Below are 14,044 nucleotides of genomic sequence, written 5' to 3'. Positions count from 1 at the left end.
TCTAAAGTAAAATCAATGTGGTACAAGTATGTGGAGGTCAGGCATGCATCTGTGGAGGGAGAAACAGAGTTTAGACTTTGAGTTGAATATGACTTCGACAGAACTTTGTAGAACTTCTGTAGAAACTTCCTTTATATAAAACAAAATGTCACAACCCTCTCAAGAATTAAAACTCACATACCCAAACAACTAGTCAATCAAGTACTGGGAAGAGGGAAGAAATAGCATTGAATTAGACAGACAACTTTCCTGGAACTGCATAGCCTGCATTCAAGACACGGATTCAAATAAATTCATATTGTGCCACAATTTGGTTTAACGTTGCAACGAGCATGTTTACTGCTGTATTTTAAGTAACAAATAGCCAGAGACCTTTCCCCAGGGCAGGATGGACTGATACGAGAAGTCATAGTTTGAAGATATTAGGAGGAAAGTATAAAGGACACGTCAGAGGTAGGTTCTTTACACAGAGTTGTGAATGCATGGAATGCTTTGCCAGCAGTGGTGGTGGAAGCAGAGTCATTTGGGACATTTAAGCGACTGCTGGACATGTACATAGATAGCAGTGAGTTGAGGTGTGCGTAGGTTAAGTTACTATATTTTACAATAGGATTAAATCTCGGCACAACATCTTGGGCCAAAGGCCTGTTCTGTGCTGTACTTTTCTATGTTCTAAATCATATCACACTAAATATTTGAGTGTCTTAAGATATGCAGATAGCAAGCAGACCGCAGTATGGAATTGTGAGAAACATGCAATGCCAGTACAACCATTTGACTGGGTTACCTTTTCTATAAAGTAATGAGATCTGATAACCCACCTCATCAGGAAGGAGTCATTAAACTTCTCCCACATTGCAGAAAGGCAAACAATTAGCGGGGAATCCTCAAATATGCAGTACAGGTACAAAACTGTAGCAGTGAGTAGTGTTAAACATGACCCTCTCCTGGGCCATTTACATTTCTGTGTTAATCTTAGAGATTCCAAATCCATTCTTAACAGACTCCTTAACATCAGATTCCAGGGGATTAGCATCCATAAACCAGCTCCCAATATTTACACTACTGAATTATTCCAACAGCAAGATAGTAGATGCAGTTTTTTGACAACTAGACTGTGCTGCTGTGACAAAAGGAGAATGATACATTAGCATCAATTCTATGCTCAGGGTCCCGAGTCCAGAAATCCAAATTAAATGAATACAAACACAAGGAATGTTTTATGGTGTGAGAAATCAGTGAACTGATATAAACCAACTTTGAAAAAGGTTTGTTTTAAGTGGGCTGGTGACATTGTCGGGATTCTATCAAGTAACAGCAGTTTACAGTCGGGTCTATTAGGGGAAATTATAGAAGGGTTTAGCCTAACAGAACCAAGTTTTTAAAAAATGCAAAACCTGGTGGAGTTGCTTTACAGACAGCAGGTAGTGAAAAGATGGACTGAATGGCCTCCTTCTACGGTATGACCAATCTTAGATGTTACAAATAAAATGGAATCAAAATGCTCTCCTAGAAGAAGGGAATAGGTAGATTCAAGAAAAAAAAGAAGAGGAAATTAAGAATTCCTATAGCATTTTTTTTTAAAACAGTGTTCACTGCCCCAATGCAACTCATAGTTGACTCCATTCACAATCACTATAACCTGGTGTTGTCTGATTTTTAACTTTGTACACCCCAGTCCAACACCGGCATCTCCAAACCATTCACTTCTGCAGTGTAATATAGGAAACACAGCAGCCAACCAGTGCAGAGAAAACATCCAGGGCAGTAATGTGGCCAGTGGTTAAATCATCTCATTTGGTGACCTTGGATTCAGAGTTAAATGTTGCCCACAACATCAAGAATATCTGCCCTACACCTCAAGGAAATGGTGGCATTTCTTAACATCCACAAACGAGGGACCAGACAGTCCTTCAGTTTAGGCCCCTTCCCCGACAATGCAGAATTGCTTTACTATAGCACAAACAGCTTCAGTCCGAATTGTAAAGCCAAGTCTCTGAAGTGGGATTTGAACCCATGATCAGCTGACTCAAAGCAATAAGGAGTCAAGGCATACGCATCCAGAATATGGTCATGCAGGCGAACAGAATTGTACCCTGGGGGTTAGAAAAGAAAACTTACACCTGAAAGCCTTATGGAGATTCCAGTTTATTCTAAATTAACAGGTTTGTAAACTATTGTTGAGATTGTTTTTGATCTTCATCTATTTCCTACCAACCCATAAATTTCCCAAAGGCAGTTTACAAAACAACTAGACAACTGAACGCGCAAGTGATCATTAACAGTACAAATAAAGTAGGCTTCACTCATCTGAAGAAAAAAATGCTTCTGACTCACAGCAGCATGCTTTAATTTTTTTACTACAAAAACAAGATTGAATGAAAATGGAAAAGTCTGGAAACATTCTGAAGATCCATCAACATCTGGAGTAGTCAGATGCAAGAATCCATAATTGGATCATTACAAGACCTCTCTATTTCCAGCAGGTTACAAAATTGTTTCAGATTTCTGTTGCCTGCCTTTCCTTTTTAATCTTTAAAATTAGGTTCCATTACCACAAAAGGAAATTGAGCTATTGGATGCTCATCAGATTCATCACAAACACCCATAACATAAAGAGACTTCCACTTGTGGGAGAGCAAAAGGACAAGAGGGAATTATCTCAAAATAGAATCATCCATTGATTAAAAAGATGAGGAAGATTCATTTTCTTTCAGTCTGGACAGAGATGCAGTGGTTTGTGTCGAGGTTCATCCTGAGCAGCTCTGTAATGCAGGACTCTGTGCTCTATGGTCTGTTCCCAAGATACACACCGAGACAAGCATCAATTGCTCCCAGAGGACCATCAACTCAGTGAAAGACAGTTGCTGATCTGCCTGAAACCTCTTGTTGTGGAGGACCAATAAGTTGACCTTGAGCAAGTGTTGCAGACTGGCACATTCCAAGGGTCCTGGACTACACGCTAAGGGATGCACTAAAGCCTGGAGCAGCTGCTGCAGGGCAAGACCACCGTCTGAGGTCCTTCTGCTGAAGTTAAATGGGAGTCAGTTCAGTTATCAAACCCTTCCAGTGCCTCAAATGCATGTAAATATAGTCTCGTCCAAGTAAGAGATACCTTCAGTTTGCCTGGAGTCAAACTCCAATGTTTGTTTGTTTCCATGATATGCTACTGTACAGAACTGAACTGTGTTTGTAACTATGTGTATAGATAGTTTTATGAATATTGAGCATTGTGGAGCGATGGAATTAATTACTACAAAAGGGCTTTAGAGGCTGAGTCATTAAGTGTATTCAAGGCTGAGACAGACAGATTTTTAATTATTAGGAGAATCGATGGCTCTTGGAAAAATGAAACTGAGCATTATCAGATCAGCCATGATCTCACTGAATAGCAGAGTAGACGTAATGAGCTGACTGGCCTACATCTGCTTCTACATTTTATGACTAAGTTTAGCCAGCAATCGTTTCACAGGAAACAAATAAATGCTCATCAGCCTACTGGAGCAGATACAATGGACCAAGTGGCTTCCCTCAGAACCATAGCAATTCTCTGATGCTATGAATTGGACCTCATACAGATCTTTCCTAACTGGATACAGCCCACCAATTGTAATGTCTGTCTGTAAAGGCATTTGCAGGTGGAAAAAGATGACACTGGGTTCTCTCTCACTAGACAGTTATCAGGTGAACAGATTATAAACCCACCACTAATCAATAACTGGAAGAAACTGTACTGACAACAGGGAGACAGTGGCAGAGAATTAATGTCACTAGCCCAGTAATTCAGAGACCCAAACAAAAGCAGAAATTGTTTGAAAAGCTCAGCAGGTCAGGCAGCACATTTGGAGAGAAATCAGAGTTAACATTTCAGGTCGAGTAACCCTTCTTCAGAACTGGTGAACGATTTCCAGCAATTTCTGTTTTTGTTTCTGATTTATAGCATCCAGAGTTTTTTTGGCTTTTAATTCAGAGGCCCAGATTGATGCTCTGTGGGGGAGGGCCTGCAGTTCAAACCCCACCTCAGCAGCCACTAAAGTTTACATTTAATTAAGAAAACCAAATTGAAAATAAGACTTACTAATGGTGGCCATGAAACAACAATTTTTTTTTAGGAAAAGAAATCTGCTCTTTTGATCCACGTAAATCCAGATCCACAGTAACATGTAACTCCTGAAATGGCCCAGCAAACCACTCCCTTGTATCGAACTGCTATTAGGTGGCTATTTTCTCGCAATGTGGGCATACCTGTACCAGAGGGACTGCCACAACTGAAAATGATAGCTATTTTCTCAATAAAGGTCAGTAATGCCCACACCTCATGAAAGAATAGGGAAAAAAAAGGATGACGTTGTGTCTCAAATCCACAATCACAGAATTCAAAGATGACCTTATTTGAAATTAAAAGTCACACTACATCAGGTTACAGTCCAACAGGTTTATTTGGAAGCACTAGCTTTCAGAGTGCTGTTCCTTCATTGGGCAATTTGTGGAGCAGAATCATATGACAATTTATAGCAACAGGATTGCAGTGTCATGGAGTGCAATTATAAACAAATTTAGCTTGAAACTTTCATCTTTTAGAGTGATCATGTAAGTTTCGGTTCTTTCATATGTAAATCCCAGAACTTTTTTAAAAGTTACATTCTCAAGATAGCTTTAACAATAGGTGCCACCTCAGCTCAGGAAATACATGAAGGTATGATCCTGTTCCACCACCACCTAAAGCAGCAGCACTTCAAAAGCTGGTGCCTCCAAATAAACCTGTTGGGCTATAACCTGGTGTTGAGAGATTTTTAAACTTTGTCCATGCCAGTCCAAAACTGGCATCTCTAAATCATTACTTGAAACCTGTACGGGCAGCATGGTGGCTCAGTGGGGAGCACTGCAGCCTCAGAGCACCAGGGTCCCAGGTTCGATTCCAACCTCGGGCGACTGTCTGTGTGGAGTTTGCACATTCTCTCTGTGTCTGCGTGGGTTTCCTCCGGGTGCTCCGGTTTCCTCCCACAGTCCAAAGATGGGCGGGTCAGGTGGATTGGCCATGCTAAACTGCCCGTAATATTAGGTGCATTAGTCAGAGGGAAATGGGTCTGGGCGGGTTACTCTTTGGAGGGTCGGTGTGGACTAGTTGGGCCAAAAGGCCGGTTTCCACACTGTAGGGAATCTAATCTAATCTAAATTGATATTCAAAAATGAAAATCTTTTGTCAAAGAACCTTAGACAGCAACTTACAAAACCACTTTTATCTAAAAGGAAAAGATACGGAATTCCCTGTAAGTTCTCCAAAACACCCACTATCCTGATATGGAAATACATCCCCTCCAACCACATAGCATCAATATGGATTTCACCAGCTTTCTCATTCCCCTCCCCTCACCTTTTTCCAAATCCAACCCTCCAACTCAGCACCACCCTCTTGACCTGTCCCACCCGTCCACCTTCCTTCCCACCTATCCGCTTCACCCTCCTCTCTGCCCTATCAGCATTACCTGCACCTTCATCTACCTATTACACTCTTAGCTAATTTCCTCCAGTCCCACCTTCCCCTCCCATTTATGTCTCCACCTCCTTGGCTCACAAGCCTCATTCCTGATGAAGGGCTTTTGCCCGAAACATTGATTCTCCTGCTCCTCGGATGCTGCCTGATCTGCTGTGCTTTTCCAGCACCACACTCTCAACTCTGATCTCCAGCATCTTCAGGTCTTCAATTTCACCATGGATATATATAACCCTTTGATGGCACTGGGTCAAAATCTTGAAATTCCCTCATGAATGGCATTGTGGATCACCTACAGCACATGGACTGCAGCAGTTTAAAAGGACAGCTCACCACCGCCTTCTCAAGGGCCAACTACAGATGAACAATAAACTCTGGCCAGCCAGCAATGCCCACATCCCACAAGTGAATAAAAAACACATGTAAATTAATAGAGCTAAATGAGCTAAGTGTAGAGATAGTGAAATTGGAATTGGAGATGCAGTTTTAAATTAATGCTCACCCATTTAAGACATGGGATGGATTTATTTTCCCACTTAAATTGTCAAGAGTCTTTGGAACCCTTTTTCCCCAAACAGTAGTGGAAGTGGGGTCATTGGATATTTTTTAAGACAGAGACAGATGGATCACTGACTAATAATGCAGTCAGAGGTTAGAATGTAGAGTTGAGGGCACAACTTCAACCAGCCATGATCTTACTGAATGGTAGATCAGGTTGATGACCTGAAAAGCCTATTCCCAACCCAGATGTTTACACAACTGCATTATTATCCAATGTTTTAACTTACAAAAAAAATTAAAAAGTGCAATGACTGCAAATGTAGCAAACAGAACACACAAAGTCATACTATAAATTATATTTTCTTCAAATTATTTTAGTGCCACAGCATAAGTGCAGATCAACAGAAAGCATCTGGGAGCGATTACAGGGATGCATCTAGTATTCAGTTACTTTCCATACAGAACATATCTGGGAATGATTCTGAGGCAAACATATATTACTATAAAACTAAGACTAATGGATACCTGGGAGTGATCTACCTGAAGTGTGACCTTGGAAGGGATAGATATAACATCCAAAAAAAAACAAGTCTCCACCCAAAATGATGTTGTGAACAACCCTTATTACAGGAATGGCAGGTTATATTGAATTCACAGTGATGTTACACTGAGGGAGGTAGAAAGTTTTTACAGGAGCCTGGGCGTGGTATTTGGTGTCAGAAGCAAATGGAATCAGTGCTATGGGTGCAACTGCTTAAAAACTTATTTCAGTTAGTACCACAATTAAAGTCTAAAAATCAAAACATCATTAAAGTCTCCAGTACAAATTTCGCAACAATTTTGTTTTAATCGAAGGCCTCCAACTATAACTTTTTAAGTTTCCTGATCACTCCCGCAGATTAGGAGTTTGAACTCCAGAAAAAGTGGCGCTTAGATCAGCAACGACAACGACACATTTTAAACACACAGACACACTCTTCAATGCTGCTGGCTGAGGAGAACACTTATAAAAGAAAACAAGCGAATCTAAAACTTTAGAATTACAGAACAAACGATCAGCGACTGCACAGAGTCAATAGGTGAAGGCTGAAGGCGCGCCCTCAAAAACTTACATTGAGAGTAACTTCGTGTTTCTTCAACCGTGACTTCAAACTTTTCATGATTGACTTCAATACAAAGTTTGTTGTGTTTTCTTCTCTGTCTGTCTCTCCCCCCTCAGAGCAGGTTGGTTAGGGGTCTCCAATGGAGTATTGTATATTGTGGGGGGGTGTGGGGTTGGTTACAGGGTGGTCCGGGAGGGAGATGGATAACCCTAAACCCCCCACACTCGGTCTCTCCGCAAACTCCGCCACAAGTTGCCTCCAGCGCAACTCCGCACTAAAGGAACACCCCTCACCTGCCGCCGCCTGATGGACAGCCAGCCCAGCCAATCGCACCCGGCCTGCCCAGCCAATCACTGCCGGGAGAGGGTGGGATTTCCTCACTGTGATTGGCAGATCCCCAAGGGGGCGTGGCCTGCGCCAACCCCTCACCTGGGCGCGAGGGAAGAGGAGCTCACCTGAGGCCACAGCCTCCCACCACCTTAACCAAAGGTACCTCCTGAATGTTCCACCAAAGATATCTGACCCTAGATTCTATTTTAGTTTTAAAGTCTCTGAGTTAGTCGTTTCTTCTGCTGAGGGGGGGTTGTTAAATGATACAAAGACTTGGATTGATGTAGCGCCTTTCACCTCTCACAGCCCTTCACGTACAGTGATGTTGTGGAGATGCCGGTGTTGGACTGGGGTGGACAAAGTTAAAAATCACACAACACCAGATTATAGTCCAACAGGTTTATTTGGAAGCACTAGCTTTCGGAGCGCCACTCCTTCATCAGGATCCTGTCCCACTAGCTACCTGAGGAAGGAGCAGCACTCCGAAAGCTAGCACTTTCACATACAGTGGAGCACTTTAATTGTGAGGCTGCTGTTGGAATTTAGGACACATGATGGTCAGTTTGCCCATAGCAAGGCTCACCCACAGCAATTTGATATAGAGGTGCTGGTGTTTTGTCTGGGGCGGACAAAGTCAGAAGTCACACAACACCAGGTTATAGTCCAACAGATTTGTTTGAAATCACAAGCTTTTGGAGCGCTGCCCCTTCATCGCCGGTGAACTAACAGAGAAGCACACATTCACAGAATTTATAGAAAGAGAGATCAAAAGATCGTACCAGTGGAGTGCTGAATACTAAGTGTCTGCAGGTGATCAAAAGTGTCAGACAGTGTGAGTGAAGTCTAGGAGAAACTGAGGACTGCAGGTGCTGGAGATCAGAGTCAAAAAGAGTGGTGCTGGAAAAGCACAGCCAGTCAGGCAGCATCAGAGGAGCTTATGCTCAAAATTTCGACTCTCCTGCACCACGGATGCTGCCTTACCAGCTGTGCTTTTCCAATACCAGACTTTTTGACCTTTGTGCATGGTGTCCATAGCTGAGTAACAGCAAAGGGACAACATATACTCCAATTAAATGAGGCAGAAAGATCATTTTTAAAAATTAAAATTAAAAAAATTGTCTTCAGCAACACCTCATTTTTTAATTTTATAATTATCTCTCTGCCTCACTTAATCGGATTATTGGGCATCCCTTCACTTGTTATTAAGCTGTTGACACTTCACTCGCACCTTCTGACACTTTTGATCACCTGCAGAGGCTTATTATTCTGCATTCCATTCACACCATTTGTATGATCTTTTGATCTCTTTGCCTATAAATTCTGTATCCATGTGCTTCTCTCTCACTCCACCTGACAAAGGGGCAGCACTACAAAAGCTTGTGATTTCAAATAGACCTGTTGGACTGTAACCTGGTGTCATGTGACTTTTGACAGCAATTTGATAACGAGCAGATGACCAGCTTCTGTGAGCTTGATTACCAGTTTCAGGAAAAACTCTCCAACTCTACCATCACCCTGTGCTTCCTGCCTTTCTGCAGTTTTTTCATTCAATATGTCGCTTGGCCTTTGATCTCAATGGCTCTCAAACATGACCTTTGCTTAACAAATCCATGCTGACTATTCCTGATTAATCTGTATCCCTTCAAGTGCAAATATATCCTGTCCCTCAGAATCTTTCTAATAATTTCCTTCCCATTGAAGTTAGACTGCCTTGCCTGTTATTCTTTCATCCCTTTTTAACAATTAGACAATATGAACAGTCCTTCAATCCTCTGGCACATTATCTGGAAAGAATATGCATTACAAAACATTTCAACTTGAATATTACAAAATTTACAATAAAGTTAAATTTATCCCCATACAGCACGTTCTACAATTGTACAATATTTACAATATTTATTCCATGTCAAGTAGATAACCCAAGGAAAAATCATTTCAGATTGGAAATTAATAGAAGTACAACAGAAATAAACTTATCTCACTACATCCTGTTCTATGTTGAAGTGGTTCAATGTTATGGATATTAACCTAAAATTTGCTGGGTTAGCTGAAATGGAAAAGTATGAAATCTGCTCTATCGAAAAGTTGATGATCAGGTGATGACCATGGATTAGAAAGGTCACTGGTCTTAATGTGTCTGTATCTGAAGCAATGTGTAAGTGTTGTAACTCATCCGTAATGGACTAAAATGTCACAGTATGTCTGAAAGGCTGTTTTAAAACAGACACAGTGAATTGGAATGATAATGTGACTATTTATCAAGTAAACAGAGTTTGCTTGATCATGGAATTGTGCTGTGTAAATACCATGGCTGATTAGATGACATAAATGTGGCAAGATAAACTTAAGGTCAAAGTTTGTTAAAACCAAGTGGTAAGTCTCTGTCCAAGGGGGAAAAAAAACACAAATGTCTTCATGACTAATTGATTAAACTGACCATGATAGATGGCACATTTGTGGTGTTTGTACTAAGCAAACTAATCAAATTGCTGGAGACTGGACAGTCTCCAAGTTTGAATACATACACTTGTCTGAATAGAAAATGGGTGTAAGAAAGTGTGCCCCACAGCGATAGCTGGTTAATACAGGACAGGGTCACCTGATCAGTGACTGGAGGATGAGGTGGAGTGGGATGATCCTCAGACAAGTATATGTAAACTAGGTCACATGCAATTGTGAGCACTGTATGGATTAAAATTGTGGTGCATGACTATTTTTTCTGTGCACCTTGCTTTAATAAAGAAGAATTGGGCATATTGTGTTATTTGGACTGTTTTCGGTTTTGACATTCAGAGTAAATCTGACAGACCAGGGAAACTAGGACTAAAAGCCTAGTTTCAATTTTCAAATTTCGTGATCTCTTCAATGAACATTCATTGTAAGGAATTTAGCCCAAGGCATTTGACATATTCCAGCCTCTCGGTTTAGTTGAGCTGAAAGGCTTCAGAGAGTGAATTTTCTCCATAATGGCACTGCAATGGCTGCCTCAAGCTTCATGCGTCCTTTAGCACACAGACCTGGATCTTGGAATATGCCAGCCTAAACCACTCAATCAAGAACAACGCTATGCACTGGAAAACCAACAAGCCTTGAGAGACCAAAGAGTGTCTTTCACTGAGATGATGAGCTTTGAGATGCAGTTTGCATTTGTCTTGGTGTGTGTTTCTGAGAACAATCCTATGTCCTGGAGTTTCTAATGTAAAACCTTGCAAAACAGCTGAATCTCTTTCCAAAATATTGTAGCAAAGGCCCATTTCACTGGGACCTCACCTGGTGAACCTTCACAAACCTTGCAAGTGGTAATTAGCTTCACATTCCATCACTGGAGGGTAATTAGTTAGTAAAGGTCATGCTGCTGTTTGCTATATACCAATTTCATATCTGATACTAATACCGCCACAATAAATGAAGAGAAAAAAAATTGCAGGTCCAAAGAAAAAAGTACAGAGGTGTGGGAGTAGCTGAGTAGCTTACAGAAATCTGGTAAATCATGAGAGAAAATGCTGGAAAATTTCAGCAGGTCTGGCAGCATCTGTAAGGAGAGCTTTGTCAGAGCTTTGACAAAGGGTCAGTTAGACTCGAAATGTCAGCTCTTTTCTCTCCTTACAGATGCTGCCAGAGCTGCTGAGATTTTCCAGCATTTTCTCTTTTGGTTTCAGATTCCAGCATCCGCAGTAAGTTGCTTTTATCTGGTAAACTCTGGTAATAGACTGAACGGCCTCCTGTGCTGTGACTATTCTATGATCCTATAACTACAAGTATTGCAGCTACGTTGTTAGCTCAGTGAGTGGTAGACAACAAGTATGCCATCATTGTGGTCATTCATAACCCAATAATTTTTTTTAAACAGTAATGGATGTGTATACTTTCCTGCTCAGTCATTCTGCAGAAGGCAATAGCATAATCATGGACCAATCCAATGGAAATCCTGTTTTTTGGCACTGTCTTACAACATGGTACCTGGAGGAGAAGGAGGAATGGATGGTGTATGGGACATTGAGTCAGGAGAGGATTGCACTTACCTCTGCATCTGTCTTATGCTACAGTCATCCACCAACATTTGCATATGATGTGTGGCTGCTTAAGAGGGACCAGACCACGGGTGACAGCAAAGTAAACATGTCTCCAGCATGAGTCAATACTTCAGAAGCTCAGAAAAGACAACACATCTGGTTGAGCCCCAAACCGATGATGAAACAGTTGAGCAAAGGAACATGAACCCAATGCCATGGGGAAAATGAGGTCATACACAGCATCAGACTATTGGCTAAAGATGGGAGGTGTAAGACACAAGTGAAAAGAATCAAAAGCAATTATCAATGCCATAGTGTGTGGCTTAGCAACACTATTAAGATATTTTAGAATTAGAATTAGCTTTATTGTCACATGTACTCAAGTGAGTACAGTGAAAAATTTACAAGTCAGCACTTATGGCGCCATCTTAGATACTAAGGTACCTAGGTACAGATTCTTTATACAGATATCTTATATGCAATTTTTAAAGTAATGATGGTATATTATGATAAAAATTAAACATACACATTCAGAGTAGTAGCACTCAAATCTTTTAAAATGTCATGTCATGGAATTATATGATCCAAATTCACAACCATTACTTCCAAGGCAATCTCAATGTTCATCAAAGGAAGGCTTTGAGTGCAATGTATGTTTTCCAAATAAACTATTGGGATTTTTCAATATAAGTTGGCACTGGCTAAATTGTGTATATGTGTGTGTGTGTGTGTGTCTGTCTGTGTGTGTCTATGTCTGGCTTTGATCACTTTCTCTGGCAGATAATTCTGCAGTTGCACCATTCTCTGGGTGTAGATATTTTTCCTCATCTCATGAAATAAACATTAGATGTAAGCCATGATTGTATTGATTGACAAAGGAAATTCTGGGACTGTAAATCTACAGGACAAGGGGTTAAGAGTTGTTATGCTAATTGTTAGAGTACTTCATCAGTGACATCAGATTATATGGAATTGGGACCTAGAGGAGGAAGACTCTAGGTTGAACCATTTCTCTGCAAATAGTTCTGTTTGCAATAATCTGGATTCCAGTTCTCAATTATCAAAAGCACCCAGAACCCAGTTGTGATATGTTATTTAAAGTCACCCTTTTATTTATGTTTGGATAGTCCCGTGGTTCAAGATAGCACTGATATCATGAGACTCCTTGTGAGCTCCCTACAGCAGATCTAACTCTAACATTTGTTACAACCTTATTATGACTCTGTCTAAGTCTTTTTGATCTGTACATCCTTGCTTATTGTGATCTGCTTGTACTGCTCGTAAACAAAGCTTTTCACTGTACCCCGTGACATTAAATCAATCAGATAATTAATCAGTAAGGGAGGATGAATTTTAGACTATATACGGAGCTGAGGTGAAAAACAAAATGAGGGCCAACCTTAGAAATAAGGTCAAATAATTCACAAACTGATGTTGATGAGTTTGCAGGCTAGACCAGATTATCACAGAATATTATGGTGCAAAAGAAGGCCATTCAGCACATCATGCCAATACCAGCACGATTATATCGATTAGGTTAGATTCCCTCCATTGTAGAAACAGGCCCTTCAGCCCAACAAGTCCATAGTGACTCTCTGAACAGTAAATCACCCAGACTCATTTGCCGACATTTACCCCTGACTAATGCACGTAACATTATGGGCAATTTAACACGGCCAATTCACCTAACCTGCACATCTTTGGATTGTGGGAGGAAACCCATGCAGACACAGGGAGAATGTGCAAACTCCACAGCCCAGGTGGGAAACAAACTCAGGTCCCTGGCGCTGTGAGGTAGCCGTGCTAATCACTGATCCACTGTGCTGCCCTAATTGATTCAAGAACAGATTACAGGGCTGCCAGGTAATACACACCCAATATGACCCAGTCTACATCAGTATGACCCCAGTAACATGTTCCTTCTATTTTCAGAATGAGTTCAAGTGGACCTCTGTGGGCCATCAGCAGATAGTGAGAGATTTAGAATTGGCATAACACAGAAAAACACAGAACTACTCCTGTCCCTGAAAGGACACGCACCAAGAGCTGATGGGCCTTTACATGCATCTTGATTTCCAAACCCTTGTATGGTCTCACCCCTCCCTATCACTGGAACTTCATCCAGTCCCACGACTCTCCAGGATCTCTGTACCCTTGTTATTTGGTCTCAGAACCAACCCTGACTATAATCATTCCATTATTGGCAACTCAGCCTTCAGCTGCTGAGGCATTCAGCTTTGGAATTACTTCCCTAAATTGCTCTACCTCTCCTACTTTCTTTAAGATGCGTGTTATAACCTGCCTGTTTAATGAAGCTTTTTATCACTTGTCCTATCTTATATGGCTCAGTACTGAACTTCAGTGTCCGATGGCAATTTTATTACATTAAGAAAATGCTATATAGATACCAGTTATTGTTGCATTAACAATGCTCATGATTGGATCTAGAGTAGACCATTAGATATAGGAGCAGAATTAGGCCGTTCAGCCCATTGAGTCTGTTCCATCATTCAGTCATGGCTAATATGTTTCTCAGACCCATTCTTATGCCTTCTCCCTGTAATGTTTGATGCCCTTATTAATCCGGAACCCATCTATCTCTG

General features: G+C 41.1%; 1 protein-coding gene across 3 annotated transcripts in view; it reads right to left on the bottom strand.

The window, feature by feature from the left end:
* The window catches only part of LOC132834248 (uveal autoantigen with coiled-coil domains and ankyrin repeats protein-like), a 153,551-nt gene extending 146,195 nt beyond the window's left edge, over positions 1-7,356 (bottom strand). For all 3 annotated transcript variants that reach the window (XM_060852925.1, XM_060852929.1, XM_060852926.1), the window contains exon 1: positions 7,108-7,356. In XM_060852925.1, the coding sequence (XP_060708908.1) occupies positions 7,108-7,155 (48 nt within the window). In that variant the 5' untranslated portion in view covers positions 7,156-7,356. The remainder of the gene's footprint in view (positions 1-7,107) is intronic.
* Between the last annotated feature and the right edge of the window lie 6,688 nt (positions 7,357-14,044).

The sequence above is a fragment of the Hemiscyllium ocellatum genome, chromosome 39, assembly GCF_020745735.1.
Source record: "Hemiscyllium ocellatum isolate sHemOce1 chromosome 39, sHemOce1.pat.X.cur, whole genome shotgun sequence".
Classification (NCBI taxonomy): Eukaryota; Metazoa; Chordata; class Chondrichthyes; order Orectolobiformes; family Hemiscylliidae; genus Hemiscyllium; species Hemiscyllium ocellatum.
Note: the sequence above shows the minus strand (reverse complement) of the source record. Positions and strands in the feature narration are given on the sequence as shown.